The sequence below is a fragment of the Phasianus colchicus genome, chromosome 11 (assembly GCF_987193195.1).
Source record: "Phasianus colchicus chromosome 11, bPhaCol1.hap1.1, whole genome shotgun sequence".
Taxonomy (NCBI): domain Eukaryota; kingdom Metazoa; phylum Chordata; class Aves; order Galliformes; family Phasianidae; genus Phasianus; species Phasianus colchicus.
In genome coordinates, this window is record NC_143446.1 from 15,365,714 (window position 1) to 15,379,787 (window position 14,074).

The window sequence follows — 14,074 nt, forward strand, 5'->3', positions numbered from 1 at the left end:
TAGGTCTCAGACAGACACAGAAGTAATGGATCTGAATCCAAACTGCAGTGTTTCTGCATGTTGTGAGCCACAGTCTTAGCAAAAGTTGATTTCCACCCCATTCTGCTGCAGTGGAACTGGCATTTGTGTTGCTCCTAAGGAAAAAAGTAACAAACCCCCCTAATAAACCTTTCCCCAAAGTAGTCATCACCAGAGTTAGCAACCTTATATTAGCAGAACTCAAATTATAAATAACTGGAAGGGAGTCCTCCATCCACAGGTACCAACACCAAGAGAAAGCAGCCTTTCCATGAACAAAAAGCTTCGTACTGAAGTTAGAAGTGACAAAGATTTGTTTCACTAACGTGGGTATTTTTTTCCCCCCATTCATGGATGAACTTAAAAGACCACATAAAAATATTCAGGACATTTCCATTTTAAAGTCTACTTTCTACCACAGTTTCTCTTCTAAAGGAGAATATTTCTGAACAGCCCAGAATTGCTACACGAGGCAGCATAATTAATTGGAAGCGGATATTTTCATGTAGAGTCTGGCTGCAAATCAGGGTGATGGTGTTGAACAAGCAAGTGGAATATTGTACTGCAGGAAGAAAGTTAAAGTATGAATTAGGGGTACAGCTGTCAGAGCAGGACTTAATTTTTGTTGTCACAACAGCTCCATGGTTTTGAACCCCCCTCCAGGATAGATGTGTATTGCTTGGTTAGCAAATGTGTTAAAGTGGCAGAGGTGGCTGCTCCTCCTGCACAGGGACAGGCTGCAGCACTGTATGCACCTATCCATTCTGGGGGCAGTGTCTGCAGTTTGGCTGTGTCAGTGATGAGTGCTACACCAGCATATTTGGGCACAGAATGGCTTCTGCTGTGAAGCTTTTGAGTGGTGCCATGCATGAGACCACCCCACGGTTTACTGCATGAATTATTTATTTTGGGAATGACTGCTCGCTAGTCACGATATCCATTTTGGCTGGTCGTTTTGGGGCTCTGCACTGGTGCTGAATTATTTAGTGCCACTTGTGTGGTCCACTCGAATGTGTCATGGCTAAAATACAAATTCTTACGCAGTTTTGAAAAATAATGGAATTTAAGTTCTTCCACAAACAGGAAAAAAAATCAGGTTGCTATGTAATTTCTCACTGCTTGTTTTCTTTATTCCTCTAAGCTTCATTTCAAACAGTTGCAGCTCTCTGTTTAAATGTGTTAAGTGCAATAAATTTCAGAGGGGAAAAAATTTGTGCTGAGTAACCCAATTGATACTTGATTTAAAGGGACTTCCACGGGAAAGAGGACAATCCCTTTGGAACAGTCTGGCTTTTTAAACTTCTGTTTATGCATTTAAGGCACCAGAATTATTTCTCTCACAAAGTTTAACAGCAACCTGATACTGAAAACAGTATTGCCAAAATTGTAAAATTTCACTCAGTTTTCCATGCACTAAAGATTAAAATAGCCTCTGTAAAAGATATATATATATATTTATATATATATTTATATATGAAAACTCTTATGTACAATTGTATCAAATACTTTTCTCTTTACACAATAACTCTTGCATTTATGTGCTTCATATGCAAGTCAACTTTTGAATGCTTCATACTTCACAGGGAAGTTTTAAACTATGTACAAACAGATGACGCTCGAACAGGAGTTTGTTCCCCATACAAGCTTGTTTCTCATACCTCAGCTGTTTTGCCTTTGACAGGTCATCAGTTCAAGATTTGAGGTAGAAGTAAGTAGCCTATATACTCTGTGCAAAAAATAATAATAATAATAGCATGTTTGTTACTTTGCACATGGCAGTCTGTCCTCTCAGTCTGTTGATCTGCTCGAGGGCTTAAACGCATGACTGGAGTCGCACGACTTGGGTGTGAAGCCATTGGCCAGGAGGGCCTGTTTTGCTTCTGCTTCGCTCTGCAGATCCAGTAGTGTTGGGGGAATTTCAGGAAGCACGTTCAGTTGCTTTAGTGACCCTCCTGCCGGTGAAGCTCTCACCAAGTTCAGGTTGTTAAGCTCTGAAGGCTTTGCTCCTGATTGCGAAGAGCCTGCAGAAAAGCAAAGCAGCGTGGTTAGCTGATGCTCAGCCTGCCAGCAGTATGCAGAAAACCAACCCTGCTGCTGTCATTCATGCCCTTTGAGCCAAGTTAAAAAAGCAAATGGGGAACAGCATACCATGTTGGTCTGCAAGCAGAGGGCTGGTTGTGCTCACAGCCGTTATTCTGTCGTGGTTGCTGGGGTAGAGGGTCCCATCAGCTTCCATCCTCTTGCTGCTGGCAATCCCGTTGCACTGCTGTGGATGAAGAAGGCTGGTGGTGCCTGCACCCCTCTTCCTGCTCCGTTCCTTGCTGCTCAGTGCATTGTGGTAGGAACCATCCAGAGTCTGAAGGCCCTCAGCGTAGTACTCCGACTCACCAGGATAGATGTGGATGTTCATGCTGTCTGTGCTGCCGCTGCAGTCTGTGCACACCACGGGCAGGCCATAGCCTTTGCAGGAGGAAGAGAAAACAGCAACAAATGCAGATTGACCAGCTGGAATTTGTCAACACTGAGACACAGAAAACACGCAGCAGAGTGGGAACCTCACTTGGTAGATAATATGGACATTTTTTGTTTTATATTCAGGGCTAGCAAAAGCTTGTGCTTGTCACAACTCAGCAGCTGTCCTGTCACTAAAGGCAATTCCAATAAATAGCTGTTTTTTTTTTTTGTTTTTTTTTTTCTATCTCCAAAGGAGTTTTGATTTCATTTTTAAAAATCAACTGTACATTTATTTCCTTTTCCAGACTTTCTAGTCAGGGCAGAAATAGAAACTGGAACTTTCCTATAACCGCTTTAAAATACCAATTTGCCTTTCTTATTTTTGTGCTGCTGCTTTATAGGGATCACTGTCAAATCGTATTGTTATCTCAGGATACTTTATTGCTGTTAGTGGGAACAGCAGCTGAGCAGAATTCAAAGCAGCAAGATGAAAGGAGATTCTGAGTTTTGAAAGTTAGTTTCCTGAGTGCACTTGACAGCTTTTCATTATTCTACTTTACTGTTTCTCCTGGAGAGAGAATTTATCCTAAAAATAGGAAAGTGTAACACCCAAGAAATTGGCAAAGAGAAGCAGCAGGTGCAGTGCCCAAAACAACAGTAAAATTCTGAAAATTCAAATTAAAAAAGAAAAGAAAAGCTGAGCTTTGAAGATGACAGCGCCTTTAAAGACCATGAAAAAAATTTTAACACCTTCAGTTTGGAAGGGCTCTCTTCATTTTAGGAACAGCTCAAATCAAAACACCCCTCAGCCAGCTGTGAGCGATGGCCAGCACAAGTTTCAGTCCGCCTTCTTCTGATGGGCCCTTGAATTCAAACTATCCAACTTTGAGAGAGGATCAAAGCAAGCAGGAGAAAGTAGATTTATTGTGCTCACACCTGAGAAACATTCTGGCCTCTTTTTCTGAAGGTAACAATTTCTTGTCTCATTGCTGTCTGACTCGGAGGGCTTTCTGATCTGTACAAACATGAAATACCTTTCTAGATTAATGAGTTTTGTACCTGTCTTATCTGGAACGAGCATTCCGTCAGCCGTGTCTTCAGTTTTCCAAGTGTCTTTATTATAGCCAATACACAGCTTTGGCTGTCTGCAACCTACAGTGGGAGCTTCAACATCTGGACACCTTCCAGCATCAGTCTGACACATACCTGTAACAAACGAACCATCTGGCTACAGATTACAACCATCTGCCCTCAGCTGAATGACTTGTTAGTCACATTTCTACCCATAGAAGCTGCTAAAGGGAAAAACAGCAATGAAGATAATAGATTCTGTTAAACATTAGCTTCAAATTATAAGTGATGTGTAATCTTAGGAGAATCTTAGTTCAGAACACTTACCTTTTCTTTCCTAATGTGCTGTGTTTAAATACTGTAAAACCCCAGCATTTAATTTCCAAGCCTGAAGGCAGGGACAGGCAATGCTAATGTACTTTCTAGTAAAGCTTAACTATGGTAACTCCAGTGCCAAAGAACTAATCCATAATTAGAAAAAAAGGAATACTCATTATGGCCTGACTGATCAGTTTTGAAGCTGTCTGCTTAATTAAACTCATATTATAATGGGGAGAGGGTAGCTTTGTGAAGTGAGAGAGAGTCCTCGTTCTGCATAAATGCAGAGATTGGAGAATTACACTACAAAGATCTATCAGATAACTCATAACAAGCACAGAAATACTTTATATTTTTTCCATCCTTGCATCACGTTTAGATGCAGTATTACAGAAGAAATGACTTGGTTCTCACCATTGCTGTCTATGTGTCCATTAGGCTGTTGGTTGTCTCCTCTGACAACCGCTTCCTGCCGGTCAGAAAGAGTCCCTTGTGAGGACAAGTAGCTCGGCACGTCTGGAGGCACAATAGTCTCATCTAAAGCAATGGGAGAAAGGAAATAATATGAATTTCTAGGAAAACATAAAGGCTTCTTCTGTTTGCACTGCATCTCAAATCACATTTTCAAGAGGGACTGAGGACCAGATCTATATATACACGGTATTTTCTGTAAGAGCAGTGAATTAGAATTCAATTGCCTAGAATATCCTAATGCCCCTCAGAAGCCCCACTTCTGATTTTTTCAAAGCCTAAAGCTGTGAGATGTAATGCTGATAAACCACTCTGGATGATTGGCATTGCCAGGACAAAGTGCAACTGTCTCTTCAGAGCACATAAAAGCCTATCACCTGAAATCCAGCACACCTCATTTGATTCATGTCCTCTGTCTCCCAGAGCCATGAAGAACACTTCTGGAGAGCAGGGATTCTGATTCACTTCAGCAGGCAAAGTCTAAGTCACTTAGCTACCCTTGGCTTTCTCCATCTCATATCAGACAGTTTTACTTTCCCCTGCCATATAAATACCAAGTGAAACTCAAGTACACCAGGACTGAATAAAAGGGAGACAAAAATCCCACTTAGACATGGCTCTGGTGATATGGTATCCAACATTTCCTACTTAAGTCCACCTCATGCTATATCTAAATCTAACAGTAATACTGGAAGACCACGAATCTGAGAGCAGGGAAGCCTTAAAGTGGTTTTGCCTTACTTCTGTACAGAGACTGTTTAAAGCTGATGGCAGGAGAGTTTTTATCCCTCCAACGTTTGTTTCAGCACCTAATTATCCCCTCTGAAGACCAGCAAAAAGCAATAAGCACTCCTTCCCCCAGGAAGAGAGGGATGCCCCTCATCAGTATGATTACAACAGCTCTTACAGGCAATACGGAAAAAGTGCTTCCAGCTTCAGAGGCTCATTTTTCTATGTTCAGAACACACAGTCTTTGAAAATACAGATTCTCAAGAAGTTAAGGCAGGATCTAAGCATCATGGGCATCATGCTGACTGTTTTGAGAGTTAGTTATCATTTACAGTCATGGAAAATTAAAGTTGCAAAACAACAGTTGAAACTACTTCCACTTGGAAAAGACCTTTCTGAAGAGCCAGCCAAGGACAGAAATGCAGCTGTAAACATGCAGGCAAAGGGTGGTTCCAGCTCCTGCAGCCAAGAGAACCACTGAGAAAAGCCAACTGCTTTTCCAGTAAGATTGTGGCTACCTGACATGCTGATCTGGCCTCAGGGGGAAGTCTGACAACACAACAGGTTAGGGAAAGCCTCAGCGGAATACTAGAGGTACCTGTGTTGGTGACACTGTATTCCTCACTCTTCTTTCTGGTTTGGTAGATGATGCAGACCCAGACCAGTGAAGTCAGCACGATGCTACACACCACAGCAATGGTGATGATCCCCACAGTGGTACGGTCCTTTCTACAGCCAAGAGACTGTAAGATGCTCACGTGGCTGTGCGCACGCTCTGTCCCCAGGGTGTTGGACATTTCACAAGTGTACTTCCCAGCATCTTCCAAGACAACATTCCTAACGATGAGGAGCTGGTTGCCAGAGGTGAAGTGATGCCTTTCTGTCACAATCAGGGGCTGGTCTCCTTTCAGCCAGGTAATGCGGGGAGGTGGGCTCCCCGTGGCTTTGCACTGAAGAGCCACAGTCTCACCTACAGACACTACGTGGTCTTCCAGTGGGTGAATCAAAGATGGTGTCTCTGCAGGGGAATAAAGCAGAAATTAATTTGTGGGGATACCACGACAACATTTTTCTTTTAATAATATTGAACATAACTCATGTTTCTGCAGACAAATACTTGGCAGAGCAGTATGTGGCCATGTGCCTAGGAGTACGGCAGCTGTGCACCAAACAGATCTAAAAATCATGACCAAAACAGTCTCTTAACTTGGTGGTAGTGTTCCCAACAAAGAAAAAGCCTAGGCTATGGGGGTAGTGGCTGACATACGTGAATAATCTGGCAAGGCCAGAGAAAGAGAGCACAATTTCCTTTTGAAGTCAATTTCATAGGTAGGAAATAGCATGGCTACAGGGGCTTCCCAGAACAGAGGAAATGCGACTCAAAGCTCCTTTTTTTTTTTAATTAGCAGACTTTTTTTCCCTAGTTAACTACAGTGTAGAAGAATGAACAAGAAGAACGCAGAGCATGGCCTCTTTGTCCCATTTCTGCAACTGCTAAAGAACAATCCCTTCCAGTTCCTGCTTCTAGACCAGTTAGTCTTTGAGGAACGCTCAGGCATCTTACCCAGTACAGTCAGGGTGGCATTTGCAAGCACAGACCCTGCAGAGTTCTGTGCTGTGCAGCTGTAGACACCCATATCTTCTATCTTCACATCCGTAATGAAGAAGACATCGTCATCAGGCATGACATGCATGCGGCGTTCCCGAGCTGCAGGGAAGTCCGTGCCCCCATCTTTCTGCCAGGCAATTTGTGGGGTGGGGTGTCCTTCAGCTGCACACTCCAGCCGTGCTGTTGTCCCTGTCCGGCTGGTGATGTCGTGTGGAGTTTTGATAAATGAGGGCAACACTGATAAAGAAAAAATAGAAAAAACAATGAGCAATTCCATGGAGAAAACACAATTTTCCATGCAGTTCTAACTACTTTCCTTCCTAGGCAGGACATGGACATGATAATTATCTATAGGCAACAGATGACAAGATGCTTTTTTATCTTTCTTTTATGTATTTGTTTTCTTCACAGCACATATCTGTCCAGGACAGCCTGCTCAGGATCATCAGAGCTGGGATCAAAGCTAATTTTCTTCTGTGATTAAGCTGGAAACAAAACTCATTATCCCTCCTACTTTCAATCACTACAGTCTCTTTTCTTTCTATACTTTTTTACTCCTATGGGCAAAGACTCCACTGGAACAGCCAAAGACGAGTGATTAAAGCCATTAAAACCGTGTCTGGCTGGATGGCAGCCATCACAGGCGTGGCATGTGCTCCTCACATGGCATTTCTCAGCATCCTCTGAGAGGCAAGCAGCTGGTGTGAAGAGGTTATGAACTTCTCCTGTAAAACCCTCAGGAGTACTTCAGGTTTACAGCTGGCCACAACAGGCCCCAGAGAATTGCTGAGGGAGGGAAGGAGAACTCAGCTTTCTACTCACCATTAACAGTGAGTCGAGCCTTGTTGGAGTAGGTAGAGCCAAAGTGGTTGGTGATGATACACTGGTATCGGCCCTCGTGGGCGAAGGTGACGTGGCGGAGGTGCAGAATGGTGGTGTACTCCATCACCTCACCATCCTTCGCCCGCACGTGGGCAAAGTTCTCAATCTCAGCATTATGCAGCACTTCGTTGTCTTTCTTCCACGCAAACATCATGGGGGAGCTGCTGCTGCTGGCAGCCGAGCACGTGAAACGGATATCCTTCCCAAGGACGGCCACTGTGGTCTCTGGCTGGATGATGATCTGAGGCTTGGGAAAATCATCTAAGAGGAAATAGAAACCCCTGTTAGTTCTGGACTATAAGGGCAGGCTGGAACAAGCAGAGAGGTGAACTAGAAATGAGCAGCATGTTAGTGAAAGACATTATTACACTTCTGTCTTTACATCCTCTGCTGTCTACACCAGAAAAGCAGCTTGCTCTTGCTAAGTGCCCACCTTTGGGATAATGCACACACGCCACACTCCTCCACTGAGTGACCAGTCTAAGCTAGGGCTCTTGTTTCTCGGGTTCCTTTTGTTAATATGAATGAGATAGTGACTTAGAGATGTGAAACCAGAGGATGCCCAGTTCTTTCCACATGTAGCTCAGAACCTCAGAAAGATACTATCCTTCCCTGCACAGCCCATGCACAAAGAAAACAATGCTGAATTTATGACTTAAATTCCAAGGCTGCATTAGCAGTGGAAGGTCCTAGGTGGTGGTGTTGCCCAAAATCTGGATGCGTGAGCATCACTTCAGTCTCCTTTGATCATTTATATTTCTTTACTAGGGAAGCTGCAGACATTTGTGCATGCCAAGTGTTTACTAACGATTCTTTGCAATTAAAGCTCAGGTGCAGAGTCAACTGCAGAGAGCAAGTGGGAGAACACCAGTAGGTGCCACTTAGATGAAAAATGGTAATAATTCAGGTGTTAGCCAGTTTGTTCCTCTATAATGCCTAAGTGGTCCGATAAAAGGAGCTGTGATGGGGAGGCTCTCTTTTTTTTTTTTTTTTTTTTTTTTAACTCCTTGTTCTTGTTTGCAAGAAGGAGAAAAGATAAGCAAAGAACACAAAGCCACACAGTGAGCAAGATGAAAAACTTTATAACTGCAGTCTTGCTAATATCAAACCAAGGGAACTGTGCAGCTGTGCAGTCCCATTTGGAGCTGGAATGAGCATCAGTCCTTTTGATTTAATACCCATGGAGCCCTGTGCAGGATTCACGCGATGCAGGCAATGCGCTGTGCGGTTGTGGTGGGAAATAAATTGTAGCCAATGACAAATTTTCCAAATGCAGGCTTGGGCTTCCTTTGATCCCATTGAATAACAAAACAAAACAGAAATCCTCTCATAATAACATGCTAGTAGTCAAAGAAAATGTTTCCCAAGTGAGTTCTGCCCTTCATACAACCTCAAAATACACAAGCAAGACTTACCACACACAAAACTTTCTGGCAGAACAGCAAAAATGCTTTTGCTCTTTAGCGACTCAGGATGGGCGCAGGTGGCCACCACGAAGGACTGCAGCTCTTTCTCCACTAACCAGGGGGGCAACCATTTCAGCTGGCAGTCACAGAGGAAGCTGTCGCTGTTGATGTGGCTGCAGGGAAACAAAACCAACACAGCCTGCTGTGAGTTCTGCATGGAGAGAGGGCTGCAAAGCTCACAGCCCTTTCATGTTAGTCACATTCCTCCCTTTCCTTCAGCAGGAGTGGAAGGAAGAAAAGGACTGCAGGGTTGTCCTCAAAGCACTAATGAAGCTACCTATGTCACACATTTAAGTGGCATTTCATCTCCACACAAAACAATCCCCTCCTGTATTCCAGTGACACTCCCTGGTGCCTTATTATTCAGTTTTCAGAGTGGTCCCCAGCAGCATTTATTAGCATCCTAACAGTAACTCAGCTGTTAAGGAAAGAGCTACGGGTGCAAATAGAAGTGGAGACTCAGGATTTTATTTTTTTTTTAATAAGATCAGATCAGTTTTTCTCCTCTATTTTGTTTCAAGAGCCAGTGTTGCAGATAGATAAAGTGGTTAAAGAGACAGTGGGCATGCAACCTGATCTTACTGACCCCACAGTCACTGTACTCATGTCACTGCTAGCATCACTTGTCTGATTCCCATTTTCAAAGTCAGGAAGAAGACCCTGAACTTGCCTGAGTACCAACTAAGTGATTTCTTCTTCCACAAAGAGTGGTGAGAGTGGATTAAATATTTATGGAGGAGAAAGGAAACCAGGCAAGACTGGAAACAGTGTCTGGTAACAGGGCACAGCCCCGGCCTGGAGCACAAGCAGCAGCTCCAATAACACATCTGTATTTTTACACCAGAAGGCTGGATGACAAGTGGATTCAGTTCAAATGGTGCTATCACTGAAATGTCAGTACAGTATGTGAACCCTAAACATAGGTACTGCAGAGGAGCAGATGGGCAACTGGGAATTAAATCTGTGACAGTGTGAGAAGGAGAAACGGCTAACAGGACTTGGGCTGGACTTCCTGAGTGGAGATGAATCATTACACAGATGCGAACCTGCTGGAATAACCTGTTCTGATGATCTAATTTCACTCACTATTAAATTCAAGATGTTCCTGTGACAGCTACTCGTGTGTAAAAATACCCTGCAGAGGAGGACAGCAGGGAGGAGGAAATAAATGAACAGTAATGTGAATAACACCCCATTGGAAACAACGTGCTACTTCTCACGTCCAGGGCAAGAAAGATCCGTGCTCCTTCATGGTGTGTACAGCCCAGTTACTTACAGCTGCCGCAGGCTCTTCATCTTAGCAAAAGCATCTGCTTGGATTGAGCGGATGGCATTATCTCCAAGGTTCCTGCAGAACACAACCAAAGGCAATGTGAACAACAGCATATTATGGCTGTGACAAAATCTCTCCCATACCCAAGCGCTGACTCTAGTAAGCAAGTGAGATTTTAGCTCCTGGTGAAGACACTTGCAGCTCGTGGAAATAGGTTTCAAAACACATTCCTATCAAACAGGTAATGCCAAGCAATAGTAAATTAACAAAACATTCAGGAATAAATGACTAAGTCGGTCCCTACCCCACTTTCTCACTACACTTTCTCAGTCTCAGAAATTCCTCAGCTCTCTCAAAAGCCAAAGATAGTCAGAAATGTCATTTCCCAGGCCAGCCCTTCAACAAATGTGCGGAAAGCTAATACTTGCACCGAACGGCATCTCGCAAAGTCACTTTGAGAGGATACTCAGCAAAGTTCCCAAAAGAATGTGTTCTTAACAGCTTCCCTCTCAACTACTGCTAACTAAAAAAATTCACCTGTCTTCTGAAAAGGACAGTGTCAGATTTCAGGCTTGCATTTAATAAGTCAAGTGCAAGACAGACCAATGCCAGCTCTGCTTGCAAAGGAACTCTCCGTGCATCCCAGATAAGGGACCCTTTAGCAGGGAAGGTACCCCCCCGAGTCAGGCAGTCACTACAATCTCAGTGCTCACAACACTTCTTAACGATCAACAGTCAATGAAACACCGACAGCAAAGTCACAGATACTTTAACGTGTGTTAATTCAGAAAGGAAGCTATTCATGAGTCACTGCTGGAGTCATCAGCTTTGGATCACAGAAAAAAAATTAGATAGTGGCAGCCAAAATCTGCTGCTTGCAAATCGCTCAAAGGCAGTTGTGCTGAATGGGTATGTGCAATGCTGCATCATGAGCAGTCATCTGCAACATGTGTCACTGCCTAGATTTAGGAAGAAGTCAGGGCAAGGGAGGAAGAGAGCGAACTCCATCTGAAATAGCACATTTTCATTGCCAACAGCCTGCAAAATAGCAGTATGCAAGTCAAGGCGTATTTATCCAAGAACAAACCAAAAAATTAAGAGCATGCAGATTTGCCATATGTTCTATAACTTTGTTCTGGCACAAAAAAAGGCCAAAGTTGAGGCAGACTTATAATGAGAAGGAAGCAGGTGGCCCCCACAAATGGACTGGCTTCTCAGTTTACAAAGACACTATTAAATTGCTAGCAGATCTCTCAGGCAGCAACTTTTGGCAGACCCCCCTTCCCAAACTGCGAGGCATGGTGGGTTACTCACAGGTGCTCCAGGGCCTCCAACCCTGAGAACGCTTTCTTGGCCACCGACTTGATCTTGTTTCCAAACAGAGTTCTGCAGTTTCCAAACATCCAGTGCCAGATAAACAGAAAGAAAATGGGGAGAGGGAGGCAGAAAAAGAAGGAACACAATTAGCGTGGCTTTATCTGATATACGCACTCAGTGCAAGTCCCAGGAAATCTGAACTGCATGGAGATTAAGAGGGCTGAAATACATTCGCTTTCCCACTCCTGAAATTAAATCCTTTTATCTGTGTTTGAATTTAATAGTGATGACAGCACAAAAGGGAATGTGCCATATCATGTAAAGAGGCAGGTTTGCTCCAGTGCCTGGAAACCAGCTTGCTGAGTAACAGAAGGTCCCCTCTATTCTTTGAAGGCTGGCTTTGGTCAGGATTAAGTGCAACGACAGTTTAACAAGACTTTGGTCTCTTCCTGAAACACTTTTCATTTCTGACTTCTTCCTGCATAGTAAAAGAGTGGCAATCTCTCCCTGCTGCTTGGCCTGCCTGGCCATCCAAACACAAGGGCTGGGGCCATCTCTGGGCTGTGTGCATGCAGCACCCAACCAAAGAGAGTGCTGACCTCCCTCCTTGGCCTCTTGTAAATACAACAGCAGAGCAGAATAATACAGTAACTGACAACAGAGCAGTAATTTCAGGGGCCATAGGGAAAGAGAGAAAAGGTGATGTGCAGAGAGACCAAAACAAGGAGCACACTTGCCTGTATCTGTGGCCACAGACCATTCCTGCCCACTAGCAAGGGGGGGATCATCAGTAGGCAAGAGCCAGCTGAGTGCTTGCAGCCCAGCCGGTGTTCAGAATCTTCTATAAATATTGACCAGGACTGGTCAGGGTTCATACAAAATGGATGATATCCTCGACTGTTTTACAGAAACATCAGCTAGTGTCATCAATTAGGAAATTCTTTCCTCCCCCAAGCTCTCTGTGTGAGGTTTATCTGCCAGGTGCATCTGTTTATCACCTCTTGCTTCACGTGGCTTACAATGCAAGTCATTACTAATAGATCCAGTACACAGACTAGCACATCACATGCTGCTTTTGACTGTTCCTTCAAGATTTTCCATTGAAACACAGGGTGCAATAACACTACGATCACAGCACTGCTTGCTACCAAATCAAGATACAAGATCAGCGCATCAGAAGTCCTAGAGCATAGAACTGCTCTATGTTCTGGCTAAAATACCCCAAGCACGAAAAAATGTGTGCAATCATGGGGACCATAATTTGGTAAAAGGTATCTTGTATTAATGAAGGCTTTGGAAACTCCATTAGAATGATTAATACAGTAAATAATTTACTATATGCAAACTTTGGCCATATGGCTACATCCATACGCAGTAATTTCTGGAGTCATAATCTTAAATGAGTGCTATGCTGAGCTTGGATTTGATAACTGGAGATTTGTGTTTACTGCTTCCAGTAGATCTGGAATCACAGAATCACAGAATGGCTTGGGTTGGAAGGGACCCCAAGGATCACCAAGTTCCAATCGCCAGCCACAGGCAGGGCCGCCAACCTCCAGATCTGGTACTAGACCAGGCTGCCCAGGGCTCCAGCTTTGAAAACTGAAGATGATGATTCTCTCAACACATCTCTATCTGTGCAGAGGTAAGCAGGAAGCCTGGCGTTCTGAATAGCCACGTTTATGCAAACAACTTTATGGTTATGTTTGCAAGAAATCTATACCATTAATGGCAATAACATCATGCCCCAGAAAACTCATTTCTGCCTTTCAGACATCAAACAGCCACTTCTGCAACCCAGCAGCCCCTTTCCAAGGGCCATGGCATGCAGCCCTGCTGCTTGTCTGCCTGCTGCAGTCCCCAGCCGTGCTGCTGTGAGCAGAGCTGGGTGCGACCACGCTCTCCCAGTGATTGCATAAGTGTAATTAGAAGCCAGGCACGCAATTCATTAGAAAGCAGCATTTTCTCCTCCAGCCAGTTTTGCACCTGCAGGAAGATCTCAGTCACTGAGTGAGCCATCAAAAAAACCGGTTACATTGAGCAGCTTGAATAATTAGGAGAACCGGTTGCTCCCCAGCGATTCCACTGATGCTTTTCATGCTTCGGTGCTTCTCGACTCCCTTTCTTGAAGAAACATTTTAATTTAGGCCTGTGCTCTCCATTCTGGACAGCTTCATATATAATTCAGGGAAGGCTAAAGTGAGTGGCCTCCCACCTCTCAGTTTAACACCTTCATTTCAGCGAACAACCCTCTCCCGTTAAATCCTTTCAGAGACTAATCTGTGCCAGATCAAAGGGGAGCAGCTTTTAAGGCAATCTCCACAGAGCCGAGGTGATTATTAATTCATTGGAAGGTCTCCTCTGAAGTGCCCATTTATTTTTTGTATGCTAATGCATTTAAAGCCTATTGACGGTTTAAATACAGGCCTTAAATCAGGCAGTGAGATGTTCTCTGTAGAGGCTGCT

The 14,074-nt window shown here is 43.9% G+C and overlaps 1 protein-coding gene across 2 annotated transcripts in view; it reads right to left on the minus strand.

The window, feature by feature from the left end:
- Positions 1-1,645: 1,645 nt before the first annotated feature.
- The window catches only part of LRIG1 (leucine rich repeats and immunoglobulin like domains 1), a 78,739-nt gene continuing 66,310 nt past the window's right edge, over positions 1,646-14,074 (minus strand). The window contains exons 10-19 of one of the 2 annotated variants that reach the window (XM_090148399.1): positions 11,606-11,677; positions 10,295-10,366; positions 8,968-9,131; positions 7,493-7,813; positions 6,626-6,907; positions 5,660-6,079; positions 4,276-4,398; positions 3,532-3,696; positions 2,167-2,478; positions 1,646-2,039 (exon numbers count right to left, since the gene is read on the minus strand). In XM_090148399.1, the coding sequence (XP_090004525.1) occupies positions 1,807-2,039; positions 2,167-2,478; positions 3,532-3,696; positions 4,276-4,398; positions 5,660-6,079; positions 6,626-6,907; positions 7,493-7,813; positions 8,968-9,131; positions 10,295-10,366; positions 11,606-11,677 (2,164 nt within the window). In that variant the 3' untranslated portion in view covers positions 1,646-1,806. The remainder of the gene's footprint in view (positions 2,040-2,166; positions 2,479-3,531; positions 3,697-4,275; positions 4,399-5,659; positions 6,080-6,625; positions 6,908-7,492; positions 7,814-8,967; positions 9,132-10,294; positions 10,367-11,605; positions 11,678-14,074) is intronic. The other variant, XM_031606091.2, reaches the window with a different exon arrangement.